General features: G+C 35.4%; 1 protein-coding gene across 1 annotated transcript in view; it reads left to right on the forward strand.

Moving 5' to 3' along the window:
* The first annotated feature begins 331 nt into the window (after window positions 1-331).
* LOC142345134 (uncharacterized) overlaps window positions 332-25,716 on the forward strand; it is a 57,776-nt gene continuing 32,391 nt past the window's right edge. Inside the window, exons 1-8 of the mRNA XM_075397220.1 lie at window positions 332-632; window positions 8,872-10,044; window positions 15,173-15,381; window positions 15,933-16,097; window positions 17,409-17,634; window positions 23,533-23,663; window positions 24,204-24,443; window positions 24,949-25,068. Coding sequence (XP_075253335.1) covers window positions 332-632; window positions 8,872-10,044; window positions 15,173-15,381; window positions 15,933-16,097; window positions 17,409-17,634; window positions 23,533-23,663; window positions 24,204-24,443; window positions 24,949-25,068 — 2,565 coding nt within the window. The remainder of the gene's footprint in view (window positions 633-8,871; window positions 10,045-15,172; window positions 15,382-15,932; window positions 16,098-17,408; window positions 17,635-23,532; window positions 23,664-24,203; window positions 24,444-24,948; window positions 25,069-25,716) is intronic.

The raw sequence follows: 25,716 nt of genomic DNA on the forward strand, positions 1-25,716 counted from the left end.
AATGTATCATATCCTAACGCAATTTGAAGGCTCATTTCAGCGCACATTTGTCTATCAAACTCGTTATGAAAACAATATTGCCTTTATACAACAAAGGAAAGGCAGCTCAATTTCAAGCTGGACTACCTTCGATCATTGTCTCATACCCAAAAAATTTATTGACTTTGTTACTACATTACCTAATATAACCGAAAAGGAAGACTTTATCAACAACTCAACCCCCTCAGAAACGGGAGTAACTTCTCAGAATATACCTAATCCTTTGACTTCTGACATATGGTCACTTCCTATGGACATAAATAGGATCTTGCGCAGTTATGATTTCGAAAGTATGCCACTCTTCAGGAGCCATGAAGAATATTTCGCTGCTTTAGAAGGTTTGGAAAATATGTGGAAAAAGCTCGAATCATGCAGAATTGAAACAAAACTAACCACCATTCACGATAAAATTGATCATACAACATCATCCACACCCGATGATAACAGAAAGACTGTGATATCTTCCATCTTAGAACGATTCCCTAGTCTTCTTGAAGAAAACTCGAAAATTGAAGAAAACTTCCAGAAACTTAGCACTGAGCCATCGGCTAACAATGCTCTACGAAAGAGGAGCCAATCTCGTGTTGTTGGAGGTTGTGTAATTCACAGTGGAATTTTTCCAAAAAGAATGAGATTCGATGAAAATGTGAGGTGCTCATGCGACAATATCAACTAGTACTGAAAAATTCTTGTCGATTAAAGCTTATGAACTAGACGTTGGTATCCAGTATTTTCCATTTATAACCTGTTATTTTGAAATGCTGTGCTTTATTAAAATCCGTTGTGTATGCTTATTATCCAAATTTTAGTAGTTGAAAAACCACTCCTTTAAACTAAAGTATGTTGGTTGAACATTATCCACGTCAGAGAAACAGGAAACAGGCTTCGATCTGTTTAAGGAACTAGAAAATCAGAAATTTGTTGTAGAGTAGGATCCCCAAACCGTAGATTATCGTTCTGAAATGTTGAAATGGATACGCGCAAGAGTCGACGTTATAAAGAGCTGACGTTAGAATACGCCGCAACTTGTTTTGATTTAAGTAGAGCCGAAACCAAAAAGTTGCCCTTAATTACCCTAAATTGTTAGTTGATTATTAAAAAAGTACCTGAGTGGGTTAATTGGTCTCATGTTCGGTTATGATAGTTTCATGTCAAGTCCCAACAGGCTGGGGCATGGCCGTGGTCCGCGATGATTTCAAGATAAATTTTTTTTAATTTGCTTTCAGTGTCTTATACTAGAAGATACTAATTATTATTTTTTCCAATACTCGAATGTAGTAATTTACCGTAAATTATCAACTTATAATTTAAATAAAATGTAGGTTCTCTTGAATCGGCTCTTTTCACTTCGGCTCTCTTACAAGTCACGGGTTGAAACAAAAAATTCAACCTGACCACTTGCTTTTTATGAATAAAAAAACCTATATTGTGAGAAGTTCAGTCTTCTCTGCAAAATGGTTGCATAACATTTTCGGCTAAAAGCACTTTTATTAGTTTGCTTAAGTATTCTCTTGTCTCTGATCAAGAAGGCGTATATATACATGTAGTCTACTGTGTTGCAGCAAAACTTGTGATAAATAGAGAGTGAATACATAGGCTTGCAATTCTTTATTTGGGAGTACATTTTGACCCCCCACTGTGCTCAATTTAAGCAAAATAACGTTAACTTGTACGTTTAGTATTAAGTTATTTGTATAATACTTTTGATTTTGCATAGTATTGACGTGGTTTATTGTAAGGAACGATATGAAGTTTTCTGCTAACGTTAGTAGATAACAAACATGTTTTGCTCAAAGGCTCAATTTTAACCATAGACGTAAGTATGCACTACTGTTTTCTGTATGCGTGTGCAACAACTTGTGTTTGTCTTAGAACATTTGGTTTTCACAGAATTCCTTCAGTAGCTTTTAGAGCTATGTGTCAATTTGAAGTATTTCAGTATGTTATTCAAGTAACTCATAAAAATTTAAAACCTAAGTATTCATTAACGCGAACTTAAAACTTCTTTAATCCATAAAGCTGTGGTATCATGAATAGTAAGCATTTAACGTATCGGAACGAAATTTCCAATAGATGCAAGAAGTGAATACTTCTCCGTTCTCCTATGAGTTTTCTCAAGGCAAACTATTGAGGTTGTAAAAAACAAATTTGTTAAAGGAGTAATGAAAAATCAGCTTGTACATAAATATTTGTTTGACAAGGATATCTTATAAATTTTTGCTTTGCACAATCTAAGTCTTTTTTTTATTTCAAATAGGCATTGTTTTATATTAAGTCTTTCAAATTAAAAGCAAAGTTGACATTAAAAAGCGTTTCTTTTCTTACCGTTGTTAATTTTGCAGTTCTGTTAGAGGTTTCCTTTTTTTGAGCGCCATGAAAAAAAATTTTCATACTACCTGTGAGACCGCTGGTTCATTTTCATAGCGTAAATTGCCGATCAATAAAGCTTTATTGAAAATTAAGGTTTTGCTATATGATTACTCGTGAAAAACAACTTTTTCATATACATAATGATTCAACCATTTATTGTTATAGAGGCTACAAATTTTCATGAGGATAAAAATCATGTTAAAATACAATGGTCTCTATTGACAATAGTGGCAATAAGCAAAACACGCAGTAGTAAAATTCCACCTGGAGATTTTTTCCAAGAGACATTTTTACTTATTTCTCACATTTTTTAAGCTCAGAGGAAATTAAAATACTGCATTAAAAAATCTGGAAATCTTATCAGCTCAATTGCCTCTATAATCAGGATTTGCCTTTTGACAGTTGTTTTTTGTCTTTGACTCAGTTGAAAGAACTCAAATCGACTCTTCATAGGATCCATAACAAACAAACGTTTGAAAACATAGAAACCCTTTCGGAAAGATAACATCAAAACGAAGTACACAAACCCAAGAATACTAGTATTATAATACAATATTACCACATAGAAAAGTGAAACACTAATTTCCAAAAATTTTGAATACCTTAAACTTTGAACTTGATGCACTATGGGTTGCAGGGTTTTAACACTGGAAATTTTCCAAATCGGCCAAATGAATGTAGAAGTATACTTGTCAGTTTGACTATGGTATCGAAGCTCCTAATCTGATTTCTACTGTCTGTGTTGTCGGTTTTTATGGTAGCAAAAATCAAAATTAGTTGTGTTAACTGTTACTTAATGTGGCCATGACTTAAAGGTATCTCCACATTAGTTATTTTACAATATTTAATGTTCATTAGCCGAATATTCTTCAGAGAAATCTAATCATTTAAAGAGTTGCACTGACCTATCTTTTCAAAAATTACTGGTAAAATATGTCAACACACCAAAAAAATGAACATTTTTACCGACAATTTAAGTAAAATGAGCAATAAATCTTATTCTGAAGCTGTGATTGGCCAATTTAAAACACTATTCTATAAGCGGACAAGTATACCTTAGTTTTTTCATCAACTAGTGTAACGGAGGGCTTTACGTGGTTGGACTGCATTTAACCGCATCTGGCCATGCCTCGCGGGCCATGGTCATGCCTCAACGGTCTGTGGGAGTTGATATGAATCTATCACCATCGAACTACTGATTTATTAACCAATTAGACTTTTATTACCAATTATGATAAAAACTGTCGTCTAAATTTCTCATTTTTTCCTTGTCGTCTAAACGACCTGTCCGACAATTTTCCTAGCACCAGGAAAATCAGGTTTTTTTTCTGTTTTTTCTTTAGAACAATGCAAAATTATACTCTTCAGCTTAGAATGCTTGCAGAAGTCGTGCAGTAAAGATTGCATAATAGACCACGTGAATATAGTCTATACAATATAGTAAATTATATCAAAAAGCTTAGTAAAACCAGAACGTCTCCTTTACTTTTTTGACACATATATAGCTGTAGTCTAAATAGATTGGGAGAACGTATTTCAAATGTTTTGCGTTCACAACTATATAACATAACAACTATTATGACGTAATTATCCCTTGAATACTATTTTTAGATCACAAACTCAAACTCAAACTTTGACTTTAAATTAGAGGGATAGGCCAAGTTTTCACATTTTATTATATTTGGTAATTCAAAGTTAAGCGGTCACCGATTATTGTGTTTTTAATACTAAAAGTAGTCTTTCTTCAAAGTCAATTATCCTTGAATAGTGTTTTTAGATCAAAAGTTCAAACACAAACTCAAGACTTCCATTTTTCTGTAGAGCAATCGACCAAAATCACCATTTTAATAAACTTGCTTATCGAAATCCATGCCGCCTCTGAGTTTTGAATACTAAAAAAGAAGCATTTTTTAAAAAGTCAATTATCCTTGAATACTGTTTAGATCACAAACTCGAAATCGAACACAATGGTTCAACTTTTAGGTAAAGTGATCGACCATGTTTCACATTTTTATTCTACTTGCTTACCCAAAGCCATACTGTCTCCGGTTGTGTTTTGAACACTAATAAAGAAGAATTTTGTTTCAAATTCTGCGAGAAGTACTTCTCTGGAACCATTTGGTGCCCATTGAGTGTAAACAGACGCTGAAAACAAACGAAATTTGTTCAGCTATACACCTAAATTTAATGTTTTTGTTTGAGCTCTCAAATGTGACAAGACTGTGCAAGAATGCAACAAGACTGCGCAACGAGTTTGTGCAAGAATGTTTCATGAGGTTGATTCGTTTTTAATTTTCTTCAGATAAACAATGACCAAATGAAATTTAACAAATTAGGAAGAAGTTAATATAACAAAAATTGCAAGATCATGTAGCGCTAAACTTTTGATGCATAGCAAGTTCACAATTACAGTCTCAGCTTTGAACACATCCTGAGCCGAAGCTAAGGTTAATATGAAACTCAACAAACGCATTGTCCTTCTGGCAAGCTATCCCAGCAGTTTTCTGTCTATACAAGTTTTTGAAACGTAGGGATTCGGAAAATTTGTGTAATTCCTGACAACTGAAACAACAGGTGGCTCTGAATAAACATACGAAAACAACTATATAGTGTAAAACCTGTTTTTTTTGATAATGTAGGTACGTTGTAAAGTGTTTGTTTCCCTTAAGGTACACACTATAGAATTTTTGAAGCAAGCAATTTTTGAATAAAGTATAAAAAAAGTTGCACTTCAAAAAAAGAACATATCAAAAAAACTCCTAAAATTTAGACTGGTTCGCTAAACAATAAAACCCTACATTCATTTAATTAATTAAGTACCACTTGATATACCATACCATGGATTTCTTAATTGTTAATTAAGAAATTAACATTGAGTTGAAAATTACTGAGTTAACGTATACAACATAGATTCAGCGTTTTTTATATCTTCGAAAAAACTTCAAACACTTAATGAATTGTTGAAAATATTAGCGGCTAAATTCTATCGGTCTGTGTCAGTCAGGACACATTAACTTGAGATAGAGAAAAGCTTCTGTTGTTTATGCTCAGCGAGTCTCCTGTAGAGATAAGAATTGTTTTCATTTTTTTAGAGAAACAGAAAGAGCTTTTTGTAGATAGTTAGTAAACAAAAGGTAACATTTGAAGGTATTAAAAGGAAGTAGTAGTAGATACTAGTGTAACTTAGAACCAATAAGTAGTTTTAGTAGATATTAATAGTATCTAGTAGTAGTTGTAGGTAGTACTAGTAGGTAGCAGTAGTAGTAGTAGGTACTAATTGTAGATAGTAGTTGTAGATAGTAGTAGACAGTAGCAGTAGTGTTGTGTTCAATTCCGAAATGTTCGCCAGGCTTCATAACCCAATATGTTATACAGACTCTGTCGCTTTAAATTTCAAATTCCTTTGGATGTTACTCTTTCCGATGCTCTACCAAATATCGTTACGGTGATGTTATTTTAAAACGTCGACAGAACAATAAGTAATCCAAAATTTTAACACAGGGTTACTGAATGCACAGAAAATTTGATTCAAGAAATAACAATAATGAACTCATTCGATTTTTATTGGCTTGAGGTGCTCTGATATTTTACTTCCAGTGTTTAATAGTTGAGTATATGTATATTCAGTATGCTGGAACCATTTACTGAAGAAGAGATTCGCTTTTGTTTAAGATTTCAATCAAAGCACGCATTATCCGTTAGTGTTATTCCCAATACGCAAACAAGAATTATTCGCTACTGAAGCTGTTTCTAGCAACCCCCCGCAGATACAAAGCTTGTGTTCTTTCTTGCTTAATTGATCAAGTGGCTAATTAACTTTTGAAAATTTAGCTATTTTTACAGTTCCAAGGGAAACTACTCTTCTTGTACATCATTACACTATTTGTTTGATTCAAGCTCTTGACGAATTCCTATCATTCTACTTTATTTAACTAACACGTTCAGCTGCTCCTGCATATCATAGTTTTCCCACCAAATTTTTCGGTTTTTTACAGAATTTAATCTTTTTACTCAGCTCAATTTATTGTTTATCTCTCAACAATTTATCTCAAATAATTTTTTCCTGTAAATAATCTTGCTCAATCCTAGAAGGGTAGCTGAATGCGTATAGAGAAATTTATTTTCAATAAAGCATGCCCAGAACATCAAAAAGTTGTTTTTGTCTTCTGTGTTGCAACATTTTATCATTTTCTTGCCAAGGAGTAAATGATAAAGAGCATGAATTTGTTTTTTTAAGAAAAATCTTAATAGTTTTTTATTATGGTAGCTAGATAGAAGAAATTTCAGTTTTCGACAAAGCATGCTCAGAACATCAAGAAGTTGTTTTTGTCTTCTGTGTTGCAACATTTTATCATTTTCTTGCCTAGGATTAAAAGACAAAGAGCATGAATTTTTTTTCGTTCAAAATCTTGATAGTTTTTAATATGGTAGCTAGATAGGTGTAGAAAATTCAGTTTTCAACAAAGCATGCTCAGAACATCAAAAACTTGTTGTCGTCTTCGTTTGTGACATTTTGCTTGCCAATGCTTAATGGGACAGAGTTTAGCTACGCTGAAGGTCAAAATCCGTGTGCAAGATATAATACTATTGGATCGTGGAGACAAATAACAACATTCTTCAAGGCAATTAAATTGCCCTCCAGGAACTTATCTCCCCCCTCTCTCTATCTCTCTCCCTCTCTTTATCTCTCTTTCTCTCATCGGATTGCAAACATATAAATACATAAATACATAAACACATTCAGACATATATACATACATTTCACTGTATAGATATAGAAAAACATACACACATAAAACCAAGAACGTCTTGACATACACACACATTTACAATTTCTACCCACAGACATACACTTTAGCTTATACTCATAGAAACATATTACTAAACTTAAGCACAGTTATATTTACTTATAAACAGATAGACACATTCATTTATACTTTCATTATACACATGAACACGAATAATTATATAAATAAAACTCTCATTCTTTTGTTTCTTTCAATTGTTCATTCCTACATAAACATTACAATTTTGAACACATGTAAGCAAATATACGTACTTGTTTTGATAGAAATATACATAGTTACACATGTATATAAAAAAAATAAAGCCAAGCTTTCCACATCACACTGAACATTTGCAAAAGTATTGTCAACTGAGTTTTTCATGTCCTATTTGGTTGAACAAAATGAAGTCCACAAAAATCATTTTTGAAAGCTCCTTCATTGCGAAAAATCCATTTCATGCCATTTTAGGGGTTCAAAAAATTTTGATATGTTTCGACCCCTATACTAATTAGGTGAAAAAAGTGAAGTCAACAAAAAATGACTATTGAGTGCTCTTTCATAGCTCAAAATCCATTTCAGACCATTTTAGGACTCCAAAAAATTTTTAAATTTTTTTTCAAAAAATTCGAAATTTTTATATGTTTCGACCCCTATACTACTTAGGTGAAAAGAGTGAAGTCAACAAAAAATCACTTTTGAGTGCTCTTTCATAGCGCAAAATCCATTTCAGACCATTTTAGGACTTTGAAAAATTTTCGAAAAAATTTTTGAAATTTTTTGAAAAATTTTAAGCTTCTGGTGTCTTATATTAGGTTTTTTATGTTTTCACCAAAAAGATTTAGTGAGAGTTCAAAACTTAGGTAACACCTAATTCTATATACAGCGAACATTTCAACAGCGGATATCTGCCATGTTACTGGAGGGCGGGGGGTCCGGACACCCCCCCCCCCTACAAGAACTCTCACCACCGAAAAACTGATTTTCTCTTAGTGAAAGCAAGTTTTTTGGTTAAGTTTCGCCAGTCAACATAACCCAAGAACTTCTCTCAGGCTGGCGAAACTTAACCAAAAAACTTGCTTTCACTAAGAGAAAATCAGTTTTTCGGTGGTGAGAGATCTTGTAGGGGGGGGGGGGGGGTCCGGACCCCCCCCCCCCCCTCCAGTAACATGGCAGATATGTATACTACTGATACTATCAACAAGAATATCCAAATAATTTTTACATAAAAAGTAATCAAAAAGGGCCGATGCAATACGTACAGAAGTTTCCGCAGAGTTATCGCAATAGCGACTTCAAATTGAACTTCACATTTAAATGAAGTTAGGTTGAACTTGTTTATGTAATGGTTTCGTGACTCTGCTTGAACTCACTGAGAACTTCTGGCGTTTATAGAGAACCGTGAAGCAGTTCGAGATATTGAGCCAGAATTTTGAAGTGACTTCTGCAGAGTCACTTAACCATGCTTATAACACCAAACGCGCACGTTTTAAAATGACGAAGTCAACGGAATCAACTTCTGGCTAAGTAGCAACTTCTGGCATTTTAACTTCTGACACTGCGGACTTTCGGCATTGTAAAATGTGCACGTGAGTGTTTAAAGGGATATTTCAGACCGGTTCTGGCCGGTGGCATTTCGTGTCATTTTTTTGTTCTCTGAAAACAGATAATATTTTAGAATGCGAAGAGGAGGAGGAGGAGGAGGAGGAAGAAGAAGATGAAGATGATGACGAGGAGGAGGAGGCGGAAGAGGCGGAAGACGGAATTGAGGAGGAAGAGGAAGAGGAGGGAACGGAAACCGAAGAAGGCGAACCCACTCCCGATGACAACTCCTCAGATGTCAAGTCACCAGAACCCACCGAATCCGATGCCTCCCAACGCCACGACACCATTAAACTGGAACCCAAATCACCCGCCGACTTGCAGTCGCCAGAATACCCTCCGTTGCCCACGAAGAAAGTTGAAGGTCGTAATGACACCCTACGTGCTGATGACGACGTCAATCGAACTTTGACGCCAAGTCTCGGACAGAGTCGGGCAGCTGGTGTCTCTGAAAGTCCTGCGAGTGAAAAACGGGCATTCTTTGGGTCAAATTACAAGCCAGAACCAGAAATTGACTCAGATGATGACGACGATGACGAAAGCGTGACGTCACCAAGATCGGCTCTGCCTACAATTAACTTACCCGAAACATCACCAGGGTTCTTTGACACGTTGGGTGAAGACTCATTGCTTGTAAATGAGATTTTTGAGACACTGAAAATGAAAAAGCAGTTTTCAAACACTTCGAATGCTTCAATTGACTCAAGTTACGCAAGTTCGATGACAAGAACGCCATTGGATGTCGATTCGGTTGCGTCACCTGCTGTTGATTCTCCACATTGCCACCCAGCATTGAGAAAAACAGATTCCTACGGAACCAGCGACGACGTTTTTGCAGACAAGAAACTAGCAGCAACGTCCACTAAAACGTCCAATTCTAAACTGAGCCCCGACGCCTCACCCCCGACCAGAGAGCGTCCAATATCGCCAAGAATGAAGACAGCATATTCCGAAATGCCAAAGGTTCCGCCAGAGATCCTTCACCCTTTGACTGACGTCACTGTGTCGTCCGGGTCTCTGGTTAACCTAGAGTGTACCTTTTCGATGCCGATGCCAGATACAATACAGTGGTTTCGCAACAATGAGCTTGTCCAGACTAATCATTCAATAGCTTTCAACAATGATCCGGAGACCGGAAAGGCCTCGCTTTGTATTCACGCTGCGATTCCTCTGGATGAAGGAATCTATGAGGTTGTTGGGAAAAACGTGCTGGGGGTAATCCAGAGCTCAGCTTTTCTAAAAGTGGAAGGTAAGTTTATTAAAGTGCTCAAAATTGGGTGATTCAAAGTGCGCTATCCAAACTTTCCTAGTGTTGAACACAAATGGGCTTGTATGAGTTGCAGAAATCTTAAGATAATCATGCAAACTCATGATTAGTTTTGTCGTTTGTACTAAAATCTAATCTTTGCCTGGTACCAATATTTTTTTTTCTATCATAACCGTAATTTTTTTTAATAACTGCAACAGCAACTGCAGGTTTATTGTAGGGCTCAAAATTGGGTGATTTCATACTCTATTCAAACACTCTAGAGTTTTGACCCGAAAATGTGTTTGCACGAATTGCACGAATCCTAAAATAGCAAATAATCATCTTATCTGCAAATAATCAAATAGCAAATAACCATGCAAATAATCATCTTAAAACAAAAAAATTCTACATTAGTGCTGTCTATATTACTACTAGTTAGTCTTTGTCTGATGCCTTTTTTTCTATCATTATCATAATTCATTTTAAATAACTGCACTAGCAGCAGCTGATTGGGGCTATTAATAACCTTCTCTTGGTTTTTACAAGGCATATACTTACAAGGGGTAAATCCAAGGGATATACTTTTCATTATGCGGCCTATTTTTACAACTTGAAGTGTAGAAACACAGTGACCTAGTTTTTCAAATCAGTCATTTCTCTCACAGGGTGTAAAAAATTGAGATGTGAAAAATTTTTATTAAGCGATGGAACTGTGTTCACGTGCTGCCTTATCGAGCAATTTTTTACTAGTTGTTCCAACTCCTCTTGAGGGGGGAGGAACTATATACTCAACTGTTTTTTTTGTTCTGACAAATTTGACCGATATTCATCGTACAGAGTTGTGAGTGGTATCATTAAAAAGCTGGTCCAGCGTATAAAAGGGAAATATAAAAATACGATTTTTGTGAATTTCGTTCTTTAGAGTGAGTTATCGTGGTTAAAGTTTTTGTGAACATTAGACCGATTTGCGTTAATTTTTTTCACATTTTCCGGAGTTTTTGTCTAAAATTTTGTCGCTTTTGCTATTATATGTAAAAATTGTTAACAATAGTACTGTTGATTTTTTTCTTGATAAAAAAAGTATTATTGACTAAATTGATTTAGTTTTTTGGCTAAAATTTTGGCTAAATATTTCAGTCTATGGCAAAATTCAGTCTTTTTCATGAAAAATTTCGAAAAAAGCTTCTTCAGACCACTTTGACTAAACTTGCCGGAAAAACACACCAGAAAACAACTCACGCAATCTTTGTGAACTACAAAGGGAGATAGTCTGACTTCCACTTCCATTGAGAGTATTCTGGAATTAAATTTTTGCCGTTTTTTTGCTAACTTTACTCTGTGATTATGAAAAACGCAGAATGTGTTTTTGCTCTTTTAACTAAAAAATTATCTAGATAAATAACTTTTAAAACAATCGAGTGTTCTTAATAGATGAAAAGCAATAGCAGGGCTGATTTTGGTCCAGTCTTGGACTGTTGCAATCCAAAAAAATCGAATTGTAATCAGTCAGTCTTTTTTTAAAAAAAATCTATCTTTTTTCATGTTAATTAAGAGACAGAACAGTTCAAATCAAAGCCGATTGTCGAAAGGTTCTTTTTCCCCTAAAAAATCCTAAATTAATGTAACTAAGTTCTTTACTTGACGATTATGGTCGTTTTGACTTTCAAAAACTTGTTTTTAGATAAACAATGGCTTATTAAAGTTTGCTACTTTTTCCCTTTAATTTGGTCACCTTTTAGCTTAGTGTCAGCAGAGACAGAATGCCTCTTCCTCCTTCTCTTGTTACTGAAGTAAAGTCTAATCCATTTTCAGGTTTCGCGTTAAGTTATGGTTTTCTGGCTTCGACTGTACTAGATTTCTCTCTCTTTTTTTTTTAATTTTAGGGCTTGGCCCATTTTTCACGTTTTTTCTTGTTTGTCACAATATCACCATAGTGAAAGTTCAAATATTTCAATATTGGTGTTCAAAATAAGGCGCAATGAACATACAAAAGTCTTTAAAAGCATAGATTCTGGTTTAAGGGCTTCAAAACCCCTTTCTCGAAGAATTTAATTGAAATTTCTACAATTGTTTTTAACTCAAGTTTTTACGTTGTGTTTTTTGGAAAACGACAAGTCTCGTCGACCTTTTATGGACGAAAAAATGAGTCTATATTCTTATTTGAGTAGATAGCTGATCGCCTTCATGACATTGAAAACGTTTTTTTTCAAAGATGAAATAACATTTTCTAATTTAGCATTTTTGTTCTTTTTTGTCTATTTGTTACCTAGTCTCAATAATTACAGGTCACATATGTCATTATTGCTGATTTTTATCTACATTTGACGTTCTTTTTGTAGACTTAATGCCTATTCTGAATAATTACAATTCTCAAGCGCTTCCTTTGGACGAATAAACGAAGCTATTTATTTATTTCATTTTGTAGCTAATGGCTTTCATTCGAAAATAATTGCTTCCGAAAAATAAAAAAATTAATTTTACACTTTTTTCGTCTACGTATTAACTGTTCCTTTGAATGACAGGTGGCTTACCACAGAAGTGGGGTTCGAGGACGGCTCAATTGAACATATTTTGAGGGGCAAAATAAGGCTTTATGGTTGCGCCAGCGTTTTCTCTCAAGTTTTAATTGAATTTTTGTTTGTTGTCTCTATTTGTTGTTTTTTTTAGATTCACATAAAAAATGAATGATGTGAGTTCTTAATGCCCTCCGTTAGAGGCGTATGTGATCATAAACATGTGGATTTTTTCAAGTGCTATTTAATGGTTTCATTACTTTGAAATTAATTGTGTTTAAAAATATAGGCCATTTTTTTAGTTTTGCTGTCTTTTGTTCTATTTGTCTAATTGTTACCGAGCCTTTTTATGGAGTAGTCCAGTATTTTTTCTTGTGTGTTGGTTGTTATCGTTGTGTTATTTTGTTTTTCGTCTTGACTTGCTTTTTTAATAATGGCTGATCTCATCAGATTATTGCGTCATTTTGTTACTCCACTGAGTTATATTCATTGGAGGCGATCTTTTTACTACACATCTAAAAAAATATCAGGGGATTTTCTATCAGTTCCTCATTTAGTAGATGTTTATTCCAAAAAATGAATAAGTGGGGACGAAATTTTATGTTTGAACGTACATTACTGAGCGTTCTTGTCTTCTTCTGGGTTGAGATCTTCGAATAGGCTCTAAAATAATTTATTTTCAAAAAATTTTTGATAGTGTCGGTTTATTTACCGTGAAATATTACTAACTTTTTGAAAAAAAATATGACACTTTGCGGTTCTTTTGGCTATTCTAAAGATTTTTTCAAATGCTTCGTTTTAATTCATTCCTCGAGAACCGGAATGACAAGTATTGCTCAGAAATTCTTCTAGTTACCTATTGAAACTATTTTTTGTGTGATAGAATTTCTTTTTTGGAGAGAAATGTGAAAACTTTTGGCAAATGTTTTTCTTTTCTTATTCATTTTTCTCTTTCCTGTTTTTAGGTTAATATTAGGAAACTCTTGAGCCTATTATTGATTTGCTATGGTAGTGTGAGCCTATACCGAATTCCAAGTGTAAATCAATACCGGAGAATTGTACATGCAAGCCCCCCATGTAATATATTTTGCTCGCCTCTCACTTGAAGTTTGCTTCATTCAAGCGTATATTTGCGGCGCAAAAAACAAGTTTTCAACTGTCATTGTGGTGCAGTAATGAAAAAGAATGTTTTTTTGCCACGTGGTCCAAGCCTGAGCATTGTAAAATCAGACTGAACTCAAGTCTGATAAGGAAAAAAAAATGACATGAATCAGTCTATGATTCAGCAATGATGAGGAATTGCATTTATACTTGCCGAGTACTGAAACGCTTTTGCAGTTAGGTACAGGTGCAGTTCAATAATTTTAATTTAATTGTTGATTTTTTTAATATCTTTTATATACATAATTGTTTGAATTTTTCATAATTTTTTCTTCTGTTAGTTTCTGTCTCTAATTCATTGTTCTTCTTTCAATCCTTTCTTGTTTTTATTGAGTAAATTTGGTCTGTAGTGAGTTTGTAAGGGTCTAATATTTTGGGCTGAAACAATTGTTTGAGCCTTTTGGAATACTTCGGTTTTTCGTCTCATTCAGACGAGTAATGTTTTCACTGAGCCAAAATCGTCCTTCACTTTGTTTGAGCTAGTTTTCAAATAAGATATTATATCCTTACTGTTGTTGCTTTTACTAATTGTAAATATATAAATGCTGTTTATAATAATTTTACACACAATTAGTCAATTTAACATATAAAACCACAGAAGCATTGTAGTTGCACCGCATAAGGGGTTAATTGTGATGTGGTACTTTCTTCGATAAAAACAGTTTAGTTTTTTAAGCAGTTTATTTTTTTAACCATATTCGCTATCGCTGTTTTCATGTTGTGGTGTTATTGTGGGAAATGGACTAAATTTGAGCGACATGAAGTAGGCACTGGTCTATATATTTACAATTACTAACAACACATATCATTCCATCGAATTGAAAATTCGAAATCTCGGCAATTACTAAAAGAAAAACTAAATTTCTCTTCTTAGATTTTTTGCATAATCTTTTTGAGACTGCAGGTGAACAAATCTATCGCAGCTACTTTCTGGCACTCTGCCAGCTGTGTTTAAAATTTTCTTCTGTTTAAAATTAGCTTTGTGTTCTAAGAGATCCTGCAACAATATATTTTAGAAAAACGATTGCAACAATCACAAGATTGATTTCCGGTCTCTAATCGAGTTTCCTGTCACAGAAAAAAGAAACGAGGCAAAAAAAAAACAACCCCTTGAATCCAACTTAATACTGCTTATCTGTAACTGGTAAGCTACTTTATGACAGAATAAAGTTTATGGCTAATTTTGGGATTTTGTTACGATTGACATCTTAAACCTCTCTTGCTTTCTTCTGGATAAACAATTGTGTCCAATATTTTTTTAATTCGTCGATAGAATTGATACCATTTCACTTAATTCTTCTGTTGAAAAAGAACCATCTAATAATGATCTCTTTGGTGCTTTTTTTTCAAGGTTAATTGCAGGATTTGTTTATCAGACACTGATGTTATTTTTTTGGGTGTTATTTGATAATGACCATGCAAATCAACTTATCATTATTATGTATTTTTTTCAGCCAATCAGCTTCGTCGTATCTCTGAGAGTGATGAAGACACGATGTGTGAGAGTGTGAAGACAGACGACGGATCTAACACTGTAGTAGACTCCTCCTGCTCTGCTAGCAGAAGGGTCTCTATGACTAGCAATATTGTGAGCAGTAGTTTTGACGACTCCAATTCGGCTTTGGGACCGCCCGATGGAATGTCCCCCGCCCATGCCCAAAAGGTAGATTATTTTTTGTTTTTTTTGGATAACAAAAATTAGATCTTTTCCGCTTGTGTGCCCCCCCCCCCCCCAGTACGTTATGTGCCCCACAGTTACAGAGCACGTGCCATTACATAGTAAATCATACTGTAAAAATACGGCACGTGCGTCTGTGGGGTGCAAATAATATGTGTCCACTAAGCTAGGGGGGTGGGGCACAAACGGAAAAGATCCCAAAAATTTGTGGAAAATAAATGGATTTCATCCCATTCGTTTGACGCTTAGATGTCCTGTATGAGATTCACGAGTAGGCGCCTTCAATGTGATTATAGAATATCTTTATCATATTTCGGATCTAATCTGTTTTGCCCCCCCCCCCCCCCAGCTTAGTGAGCATAAATTTTTTATGACCCCCCGACGCGCGTGCTATTTTCTTACATAGTAACGTGCTATATAAAAACATATAATTTGAAACTGGGGGCCATAAAAAACACTGGGGGGGGGGGGGGGTGAAACCGATTTGATCCCATATTTCCTCGACAGGGTCAACAAGAGTTTATTTTGCATTGTAGGATCCGCCCTCTTCCTCCTCAATAAACAAGGACACCAAAATGTGGGAAGTGATCACGAGCTACACAGACCAGGACAACAACCTCAAATTGGGAAAGGGAGAGCAGGTTGTTGTGATTGATGACTCATCCGAGAAGTGGGTTGTCAGACACGCAAACACACTCGCTGTTAGCCCAATTTTACTTCAATTGAGAATAGAACCGCAATTTTTAATGTTTTGCAAAACAAATGAACTATGAATTTGGCATTGAAGCATCTGGCTGACAAAACCTATTCTTTCCTGAAAAGGTGTCGCGATCTCAAATTAGATATGATTAAAGGTTAACCTATTCTGTTTTGCCCTGCCCCACCCCGCCCAGCTTTGTGGGCATAAAAATTTTACGCCGCGAGGCGCATAAGCTAATTTTTACGTTCCACGGTGCTATATGACAGCACACAAATTGTAATGGGCATAAAAATATTGGGGCCGAAACAATATAAAGCTTTCGAAGTTGCGGCGCTTACGTCCAAGTTTTAAAACGCCAGATCTCTCGAGCGCCAGATCATAGAATGCCAGATTTCCCGATCAAGAGTTGCCTCGGTTTTAGTGCCTTCCTATTTTTACCATTGATTTTCTAAATTAATTACTGAGCTTAGTACCAAGCTAGCCAAGCTAATTAATGTCGGACCTTAATGACACTATTACCCCTTTTTAACGGGTCTAAGTTCGAATTGATAAGTTGGAGTAAAAATTTCCTTTTGATATCTGCTTATGAAGTTTGGTTACAAATTTACAAAGTTTATTTACGATATTGTTAGAAGGCTGGCGAGAGAACAACTAAAAGTAGATTGCGCTTAAGATAATCTTGATATAGACTGTCAAGCTCTACTATTTTAGCGTAAATTTGTTTAGCGTGTTGGGTAGTTGAAGCATTAAGGAAAACGAAAAAAAAACAAGTAAATGGGTTATAACAGGTACCCAAGAGCCCAAGTTTGGGATCTTAAGGCTAGGTGGTATTGTCCTTGGCACACTAAGTACTAAGTAAACGACGCTGTTTCGAAACCAGTGCTGCCCGGGTCAAGAAATTTTCGAAAATTATGTAAGAAATGCGCTGATTTTTCAAAAATTTTAGCGCAAAAACCCTACATAATACTGCGCTGAAATGTGCTAAAATGCGCCGAAACTTAGCAAGAAATGCGCTGAAAATTCAGCGCATTTCTTGCAAAGTTTCAATGCATTTCAGCACATTTCAGCGCATTATTATGTAATGATTTCGCGTTGAACTTTTTGAAAAATCAACTCTATTCAACGCATTTCTTACAAAGTTCCAGCGCATTTCAGCACATTTCAGCGTATTATTATGTAGGGTTTTTGCGCTGAAATTTTTGAAAAAATAGTGCATTTCAGCGCAGATTTTTATGGTCTATTTTCACAATAGCTGAGACTGCCTAGACCCCTAACAGATAAAACTAGAATACAAGTTGTTCTTGTTTTTCAGTTGGGGTGTGTGCCTGCATACATTCTCAAAAGCGTTGAAGACCTGCGTGATCAAACAATGAACAGCAGCAGAAGGCAGTCTGTGACCTCTAAGGATAAGCAGGCCACTTCTCCGGTGTCAATTGTGGATTCCTACTTCCAAGTTTCCTCTCCTAGGAGCAGAGACTCGGCTGCCGAGAACTCATCCGGAATGTCTCTTCCAGATCCCCATCTGTCAGAGGGTGGAGGTACGCGTAAAGTTTTTTTCGCAGTATATATTTTTTTGTGTAATTGCTCTCGAACGAAGTTTGAAGCGATAATGATAATTACAAACGTGTGTCATTTTTATGCAAAGTTTTTGCTGAACGTTTTGGCCCAGAACATTTTCTTATTCACGCTTCACTGCTTGATTTTGGACTACATTGCTCTTATTCAGAAATTAGGTCGGTTGCTAAGACAAAAGCGATTTTAAGATAAGCTTAAGGAACTGACAACCGAGTAGTTAATGAATGAGTCTATTATGCAGGAGGGCTAGAGTACGAACCTCCTTGAGCGCAAGATTTTCGCACATAATTAGTTGTCTAGGTTGTGTCCTCCCATAAAATTGCTCTCATTCAAGAACATTTTGTCCAACGCTATTCCTTTAATTGCTCTCGAACGAAGTTTGAAACAGTTATTGTAAAGTTGTGTTTTTCTTTTATGCAAAGTTTGTGCTTGGCGCTTTTGCGCCTTTGTTCTAGAATATTCTTTGACTTCTAGAGTGACCTTTTCACTTTAGTTCTTCTTTTATGAGTGATATAGATTGCTTTCGTTCTGAAAAGTAATTTTTTGGTTAAAACGTTTGTGAGAGAAAAGAAAATGAAATTGCCGCCGTCCGTTATTCGAGTGCAATTCATCCGACGTTGGTCGGTTTATGTTTTATTTTTGAAACTTTTTGTCTGCTGAAAGATTTCTCTGAAACGTGTTATTTACTGGTAAGTTTCTGAGCACCAAAATAGATGAGAGAGCGATAATAGAGCTTTAAAATGACAGTTTTTTGGTCTTTGCTCTTAAAGGTGGACCAGTTAGTCTTTTTTTTATACGTCGATGATTTATTGACCAGTTTAAGATTTTTTTAAAAAAAATTGTTGATTAACTTAAGTAGTCGTTAATGAACTGAAACGCTATTATTTTAGGCACCAAATTGGTTTAAAACACATTTAATTGTATTCCCTATAGCCTCTCGTCATCCGTATTTTTAGATTAGTGGCTCAACCTTTATCCATATAATTACTCTCGAATAAAGTTTGTAGCTGTTATTTGAGTGCTTTGATATTTTTATGAATGTGTTTCTTTAACATTTCTTTTAAATATTTTTTGTCTGAACAAAAGCAACAGAAACAAGAAGACGTTTAACAAGAAGTCTCTAAGTATGCGATTCACAGAAACTGTTGAGCAGACATAATTTCGTGATGTGAAGTCGATTTGTACGAGTTTAGCACGGCCTCCACTCACCCCTCCCCCCCCCCCCCACCCCCCCTCCCACCCGCCACTGCACTGCCACTCGTTCACTCTCATTTCATCTCATTTCATCTGTAAACATGTACGCTCGACCCTTCCCCCACTCCGATTGCCACTCAGCTCCTCTGTGGTTCAATAAATTATATGATTTCTGATACCATAAATTTCAGTGAGGAAAACAATTTTTTTGCGCTTCTATTACATATCTTTTTGTTTGTTTTATCGACAGTTTTTTGTACTACTGCAAATCTCTTGCAGCTGTTTTCTTGCAATGAGCCAGCCAAGTTTTGTTCTCTAATTGTACCTGCAGTTTTTTTGTGCCGCCAGCAATTAACACGGAGTGATACATTGGTCGGAAGTTCACCCTTAAGTGGAAAACTATAGGCTGATTTCCTCTCACTTATTCCTTTTTCTTTTTCAAATGAGCTGCCTTGATATAAAATTTCATATTCACAATCTTAAATTTACCATTTAGCATGATGGGGTGGTCTTTTTGATCATAGCCCACCCCAAATATTTATAGCCCCCTTTATGTTATATTTACCATGATCAAGGGAGGGGGCTACAGGTTATCTGCCATCTAAGCTGGGTGGCTATGATGGGAAAGACCCGAATGTTGAACAGACTATAATTTTTAAGTGCAAAATGAGCTTCACATCAGCCCATGGTCCTTTATATGTGCAGAAAAAATTGGTTTCGGAAAAATCCTCATTTAATTTTAGATAAGAAAAAACCCCTCGGAAATAAATCACCCACTGAAATAAACCCCCACTTGAGTATTAAATAGCTGCGCATTTAGTGCATGCATCGCAGACCAAGGCCATGCCTTAGCGGCTCGTGGGACTTGATATGAAACCATCACAACCAAACAAATTATCACGACAAAATTTCAATTTTGAATTGGGGGGTTTATTTCCGTGGGGGTTTACCACTGCAACAAAGATAGTAGTGTTTTTAATAGCCGCGAAGCGATAGCTGAGGCTATTATTGGCCCTCGGTTTTTGCATAGCTGAGGCTCTTGGTTTTTACAATTCAGAGAATTTGAATTGTATTGGGGCGCTGTCTTTTTACGACTCGAAGAGGAGTATTGGAGAAGTCCTTTTTTTTAAATCAACATTATTGGAGTGATTTTTGAAGCGGGAAATGAAACGCGTGAAAAAATTTGGAGTGATTTTGGTGCTCAATAAAATAGAAGAGCGGAGAGAAAAAAGAGTGGTTTTTGTTCGCACCGCTTTTTTTGAGAGAGCGAGAAGTTGATGTGTGAAAAAATTTTTCCTAAGCGAGCAAAATTTTTTTGTTCACGTGCGGCCTTTAAAAGCAGTTTTTTGCAACTTTTGATGATTATGAGGTTTGATTGTGATATTGTATTAGTTTTAGGTTTTTTGATAGGAATTGAAGGTTTCAAGTAGTTAATTTGATTTTTAATGCTAATTTAGAGGTTTTTGATCAGTTTTGCTGATTTTTAGACGAAATTTAACGGTTTTTTACCTGTTTTTTGTTTTACTGCTTTAAGTGGGATTTGAATAGAAGTTTGTTACTCAGGGAATTGTCAGATAGCAATTGATTAAAGTTTTGTTGGTAAAAATCATTTTTTTCTAAGGAAAAATGACGGAAAAATTGCGAAATTTTAAACCATTTTTCTCATTTTTTCCAGTTTCTCTTTTTTTTTAATCTTACACAAGTGTCTTACCCACCCTTTTATAACATGCCCATTGTTTTGCCAGTTTTTCTGTGCTCTAATTGCGAAGGAACCTTATTCGGCTGTATGTTTCCTTGTACTATTAAAAAAACTCATTTAGTTTTGATAGTTTTTTGTTGAATTTGTTTTTGAATGACGTTTCTATTCCTTAGTTTTTTATGGCATTTGTGGAGGTTTAGGGTTCACAATAGTTGTTCTAGTTTATTAGTAATAAGTATGGGCAATTTTGGATATGAATCTATTTTTGTGTTGAGAATTATGCCAAAAAATGGCGAAAATTGGAACTATTTTTCTTAATTTTTTTCTTCGAAGTTTTTCGGTTTTTTTTCTGTTTTTTTGAGACAAGTTTCTTAGACTATTATGACTTGTTTATTGTTTTACGAGCATCTGGATGCCATAATGGCTGAAAAGATTTTTCTTTGGTTTTATATGCTTTTGTAGTTGTTTTTAAGAGCTTTTTTCGTAATTTGGCCTCAAGTATTTTTAAAACATTCACTTAAGTGGCTTTAGTAGGTAATAGTTGTTTTGATGAAGTAATATTGGCAGAGATAGTTATTTCGGGATCTCAAGTTATGACAAAATTTGATCAGATTTTTTAATCATATTTTAACAGATTTGATTTTTTTGTTTTTACATTTTTGTTTTATAGTTTGATTTCGAGAAAATCATAAATTAGTGGTAGCAAGTTTTTTCTGATGAGTAGTTGGATGGCGGTTAAATAGATTTTCACTTCGAGTCGTTTCCGGAATTCTTCCGGCTATGTTTTTTTTAAGATCTGTTCACATATTTTCATGATTTTTGAAGTCAAATTGGAGTAGTGATTTTGGTCACGCCGAAACAGGAAGTGGAGCGAAAAAGCGATTGGTTTTGCGGCGTGAAATTTTTTCGCTCTAAATTTAAAATAGAGTGAGAAAACGGGGTTTGAACAAAAATTCGCTTTCTCGCTAGTCGTTTTTTGTTCACATGCGGCAATTTCACTTTGACTTTTACAGTTTTTTCGATTTTTTGGATCGGATTTTTTTCTAAATGGTTTTCCCAATCCATTCATAGTCCGTTCTTGGTCTAGTTTTCTGTTTAGTCATTGAAAATTCTTTGAATTGTACGTCAGGACTTGTCCTGCTTTGTTTTTACAATTCAAAGAATTTGAATTGTATTGGGGCGCTGTCTTTTTTTTTAAGATCTGTTCACACATTTTCACGATTTTTGAAGTCAAATTGGAGTGGTGATTTTGGTCACGCCGAAACAGGAAATGGAGCCAAAAAGCGAGTGGTTTTGCGGCGTGAATTTTTTTCGCTCTAATTTTAAAGTAGAATGAGAAAATGGTGTTTGAATAAAATATCGCTTTCTCGCTAGGGGTTTTTTGTTCACATGCGGCATTGTGACATTGATTATTTTTTAAAAAGTTTTTTGATCAGATTTTTTTTGGAAAGTGTTTTTCCAATTCGATCATGTGTTTTTCCAGTCCGTTCTAGGTCTAGTTTTTGTTAAGTCAATGAAAATTTTTTGAATTGTACGTCTTGCTATGTTTTTTTACTTCGTCTAACAGATTTTTGTTTCGTCTTACCCTGACTTCTTGGAATTGACTTTTGCAATGACTTACCTCACTCAAAAAAAACGACTTCTGAACTCACTTATGGAACTTTGAGTTTTATGAACATTAGTTTTAAAGGTCAATAGTGTGCATCTAAGTAGTGCCAAACATATATGCCCTAATTCTTGATTATTAGAGTCTTGAGTTCTTGATTTCGAATTTTAATTGTGGGATCTTTTCGATTGTGTCCCCAGTATGTTATGCGCCCCCGAGTTGCAGAGCACTTAGTAAGTCATTATGTAAAAATTATTGCACGTGCATCTGAGGGGTGCAAATAATATGCGCCCTTTAAGCTGAGGGGGCACAAACGGAAAAGATCCTAATTTTGAAAAGTCCTATTAGGGTTTTCTCCTTAGAGCTTATGTGTCTCATAAAAATGACAGTTCAAAGCTAAACCAAAAAGTCGTCCACCACAGTGGTCTATTAAAGGACTTGTGGTCGATCTGTCTATCTAATCTCTTTAGTTGTTTCAATTCATGGATGGCCCCAAGCGTCTATCGCGGCTATTTTCCGGCAATCTGGAAATGATGCAATTTCTTCACATGATGCAATTTCACTTTCATTTTTACTGTTTTTTCGATTTTTTCAATCGGATTTTTTTCTAAATAGTTTTCCCAATCCATTCACAGCTCATTCTGAACCTAGTTTTTTGTTAGAATCAAAATTACATATCTCACTAAGGGTTTTTTTGTTCTCTCTAGCAGCTTTTTGACATTGATTTTCTGTTTTTTCTTGTTTTTTTTTCCATCTGATTTTTTTAGAAATGGTTTTTCCAATGCACTCCTTGTCCGTTCTAGGTCTAGTTGTATGTTAAGTCAATGAAAATTCTTTGAATTGTACGTCAGGATTTGTCCTGCTATGTTTTATTTATTTCGTCGTCACGATTTTTGTTACGACCATATGACGTCACAACCACTTCAAATCTGCTCTTTGTTTATTCGTTCATGCAATTTCAACTGAATTGCGTGAGTGACGTCCTTTTTCACTCTTAGTTGAGCTAGTTTTTTTGTTCATGCGCTTGATTAAATTTTTGGTCACACGTGACTTACCTCACTCTTAAAAATGACTTCCTCACTCTGAAACTGACTATTCTTTGCTTTAAGTCAAAGAGATAAGGTCAAATGAGTGCTTGTCACTCTAATTGAAGGTTATTTAAGAGCAGCTAATAGAAACAGCAGTAATTATAAAGATTTTTAATCAAAATTTAACATCTCAGTCCTTAATGAAAAAAATAAGTTCCTTTTTTGGTCTGTCTTTTTTACCTTGTTTTTGAGACTACAGATATATGAAGCTATTGCGGCTATTTTCTGGCAATTTGCCAGCTATGTTTTAATGATTCTACCTATTTTTGTTTAGGTGGTGCTAGTGGATCATCAGATGACAGGGGTGGATTCGGTGGAGGAGGTGGAATCCAATCTGCAAGGAAGCGGAAGCCCACTCAGAATGATTCCGCCAGCAGTGAAACTGATGACAGAACATCCGGAGAGGTAAATAGGAATCTTTCCCATTATACCCCACCCACCCAATTCCCAGAAAAATTATGATATAATTTCCTATAACAACCCCCCCCCCATTATGATATAATTACCTATAACAAGCCCCCTCCATTATGATATATTTACCTTGATGGGGGCTTGTTATACTTTATAGGGCCACTAAGGTGGGGAAGGGGCTATAATGGGAGGTAAAGAGAAGTAACGACACGTAAATAGAGTTGAAGTACGCAAAATATTTCAGCAATTTTTTAGACACCAAATTAAATTTAAACTGAAGGCGCATGACACTTATTGAAAAATCTCAGCAAAAAGCAAGAGTTGAGGATTTGAATTACTCCTGTTGAATATTAAAAAAACTAATTTCAATATGATGGTTGCCTCAAATTTTGTTTTCAGCATCCGTTTTTGTTTTCTACTCCATTTCATGAAGAAAAAAGCGATGACGGTTTTGGTTTCGAAAGTTCATAAATCAATAGCTTTGACTCCTAGATCAGTGTTTTAAATTAATATTGGATTAACGCACTTGTTTAGTTCTTCGAGCTGTACCGGTCAATAGCCAATTACCAGCCAGCAGCCAGTCACCGTCACCATTCGTCTCATAAAGGGGCCGGGGGAGGGGGTCTCTTGGTTGACAGAGCAGACTCGTCCTCATCTTCCTCCGACGACAGTATCTGGCTCTCGGAGGGACAGTTTGTGGAAGTACTCGACAACTCCAATGCCAATAAATGGATGGTCAGAACGAAGGCGTCCAAAAACAGTCCTGTCAGAATTGTTAGTATTCCACATCAATTTTGGTTTATTTTCATTGTAGCGTCTCAAAAAGTTCAACACCCATTTTAGCGGTTATACTCTAATAGGGATGACTGGTGGCTCTCCTATTTGCAACACTAGATTTTAACTAAGACATTGATCAAAAAATTAGCTAATCAGAGTTTTTACTAATGTTATCTGCCTGATTTTACTGCAAAAAGTTAGGATTTAAAATGAAAAACAAGTACACATTTTTCCAAAGAATACAAAACTGAGCCAAAAAAGTAGCTTATCAGCAATCTTTTGTACGTTTGTGCCAGCCTTTCTTTTTATTGAGATCTTACGGTATGGAAATTTTTCAATGCAGTAAGTTTACGTTTTCATGTTTTTCCTTATAATTATCCTAGGAAAGCTTGAAATCAAATACTTCAAAAAACTATTATCAAACTAGATGCAAAAATTTGACTTTAATTGTGGTTTTGAAATAGTACGGTGCCGTACACAACGGTTTCTTGTTGTTTTTTAGGGCTGGGTACCGTCCAGTTTCCTTGAGAAGGTTCTGGACACGATTGAGTTGAAGAGACCAGGGAGTTGGAACTTTGACTCAGAGAGTTCAGAAGCAGCTCATCACACCCTCAAGAAACAGGTACACCACCCTTCGTGCAGATTCAGGTGCTTAAGTAGGAATTAATTACGTTGTGCACGTTTCGCGTTTTAAGCATGGTTAAGTGACTCTGCAGAAGTCACTTCGAAATTCTGACTTAATATTTCGAACCGCTTCGTTGTTCTCGATCAACGCCAGAAGATCTCAGCGACTTCAAGCAGACTCGCGTAGCCTGTACTTACATGTTTTAAAAGACCAGAATCTCATGAACTTAAATTTCTGGCTATGTAAGTACGAAATCAAATTTTATCTACTATCAGTTTACACATTTTATAACTTGCCAGTGTGTCTTTTAAAATTTATAAATATAGGCTACGTAAGTCCGCTTGAAGTCACTGAGAAGTTCTGGCGTTTATCGAGAACCGCGAAGCAGTTCGAGATGTTAAGTCAGAATTTCGAAGTGACTTCTACAGAGTCACTTAACCATGCTTAAAACACGAAACGCGCACGTTTCAAAATGACGAAAGTCAACGAAATTCAACTTCTGGCTAAGTATATAGAAACTTATGGCATTTTAACTTCTGGCACTGCAAACTTAGAAATTTAGAAATATGTAGGTGAGTGTTTTAGGCGAGGTTACGTGACTCTGCTAAAGTCGATTAGAAATTCTGGCTGAACATCTGGACATTT

The sequence above is a fragment of the Convolutriloba macropyga genome, chromosome 8 (genome assembly GCF_964194025.1).
Source record: "Convolutriloba macropyga chromosome 8, txConMacr16.3, whole genome shotgun sequence".
In the NCBI taxonomy this organism is placed as follows: domain Eukaryota; kingdom Metazoa; phylum Xenacoelomorpha; order Acoela; family Convolutidae; genus Convolutriloba; species Convolutriloba macropyga.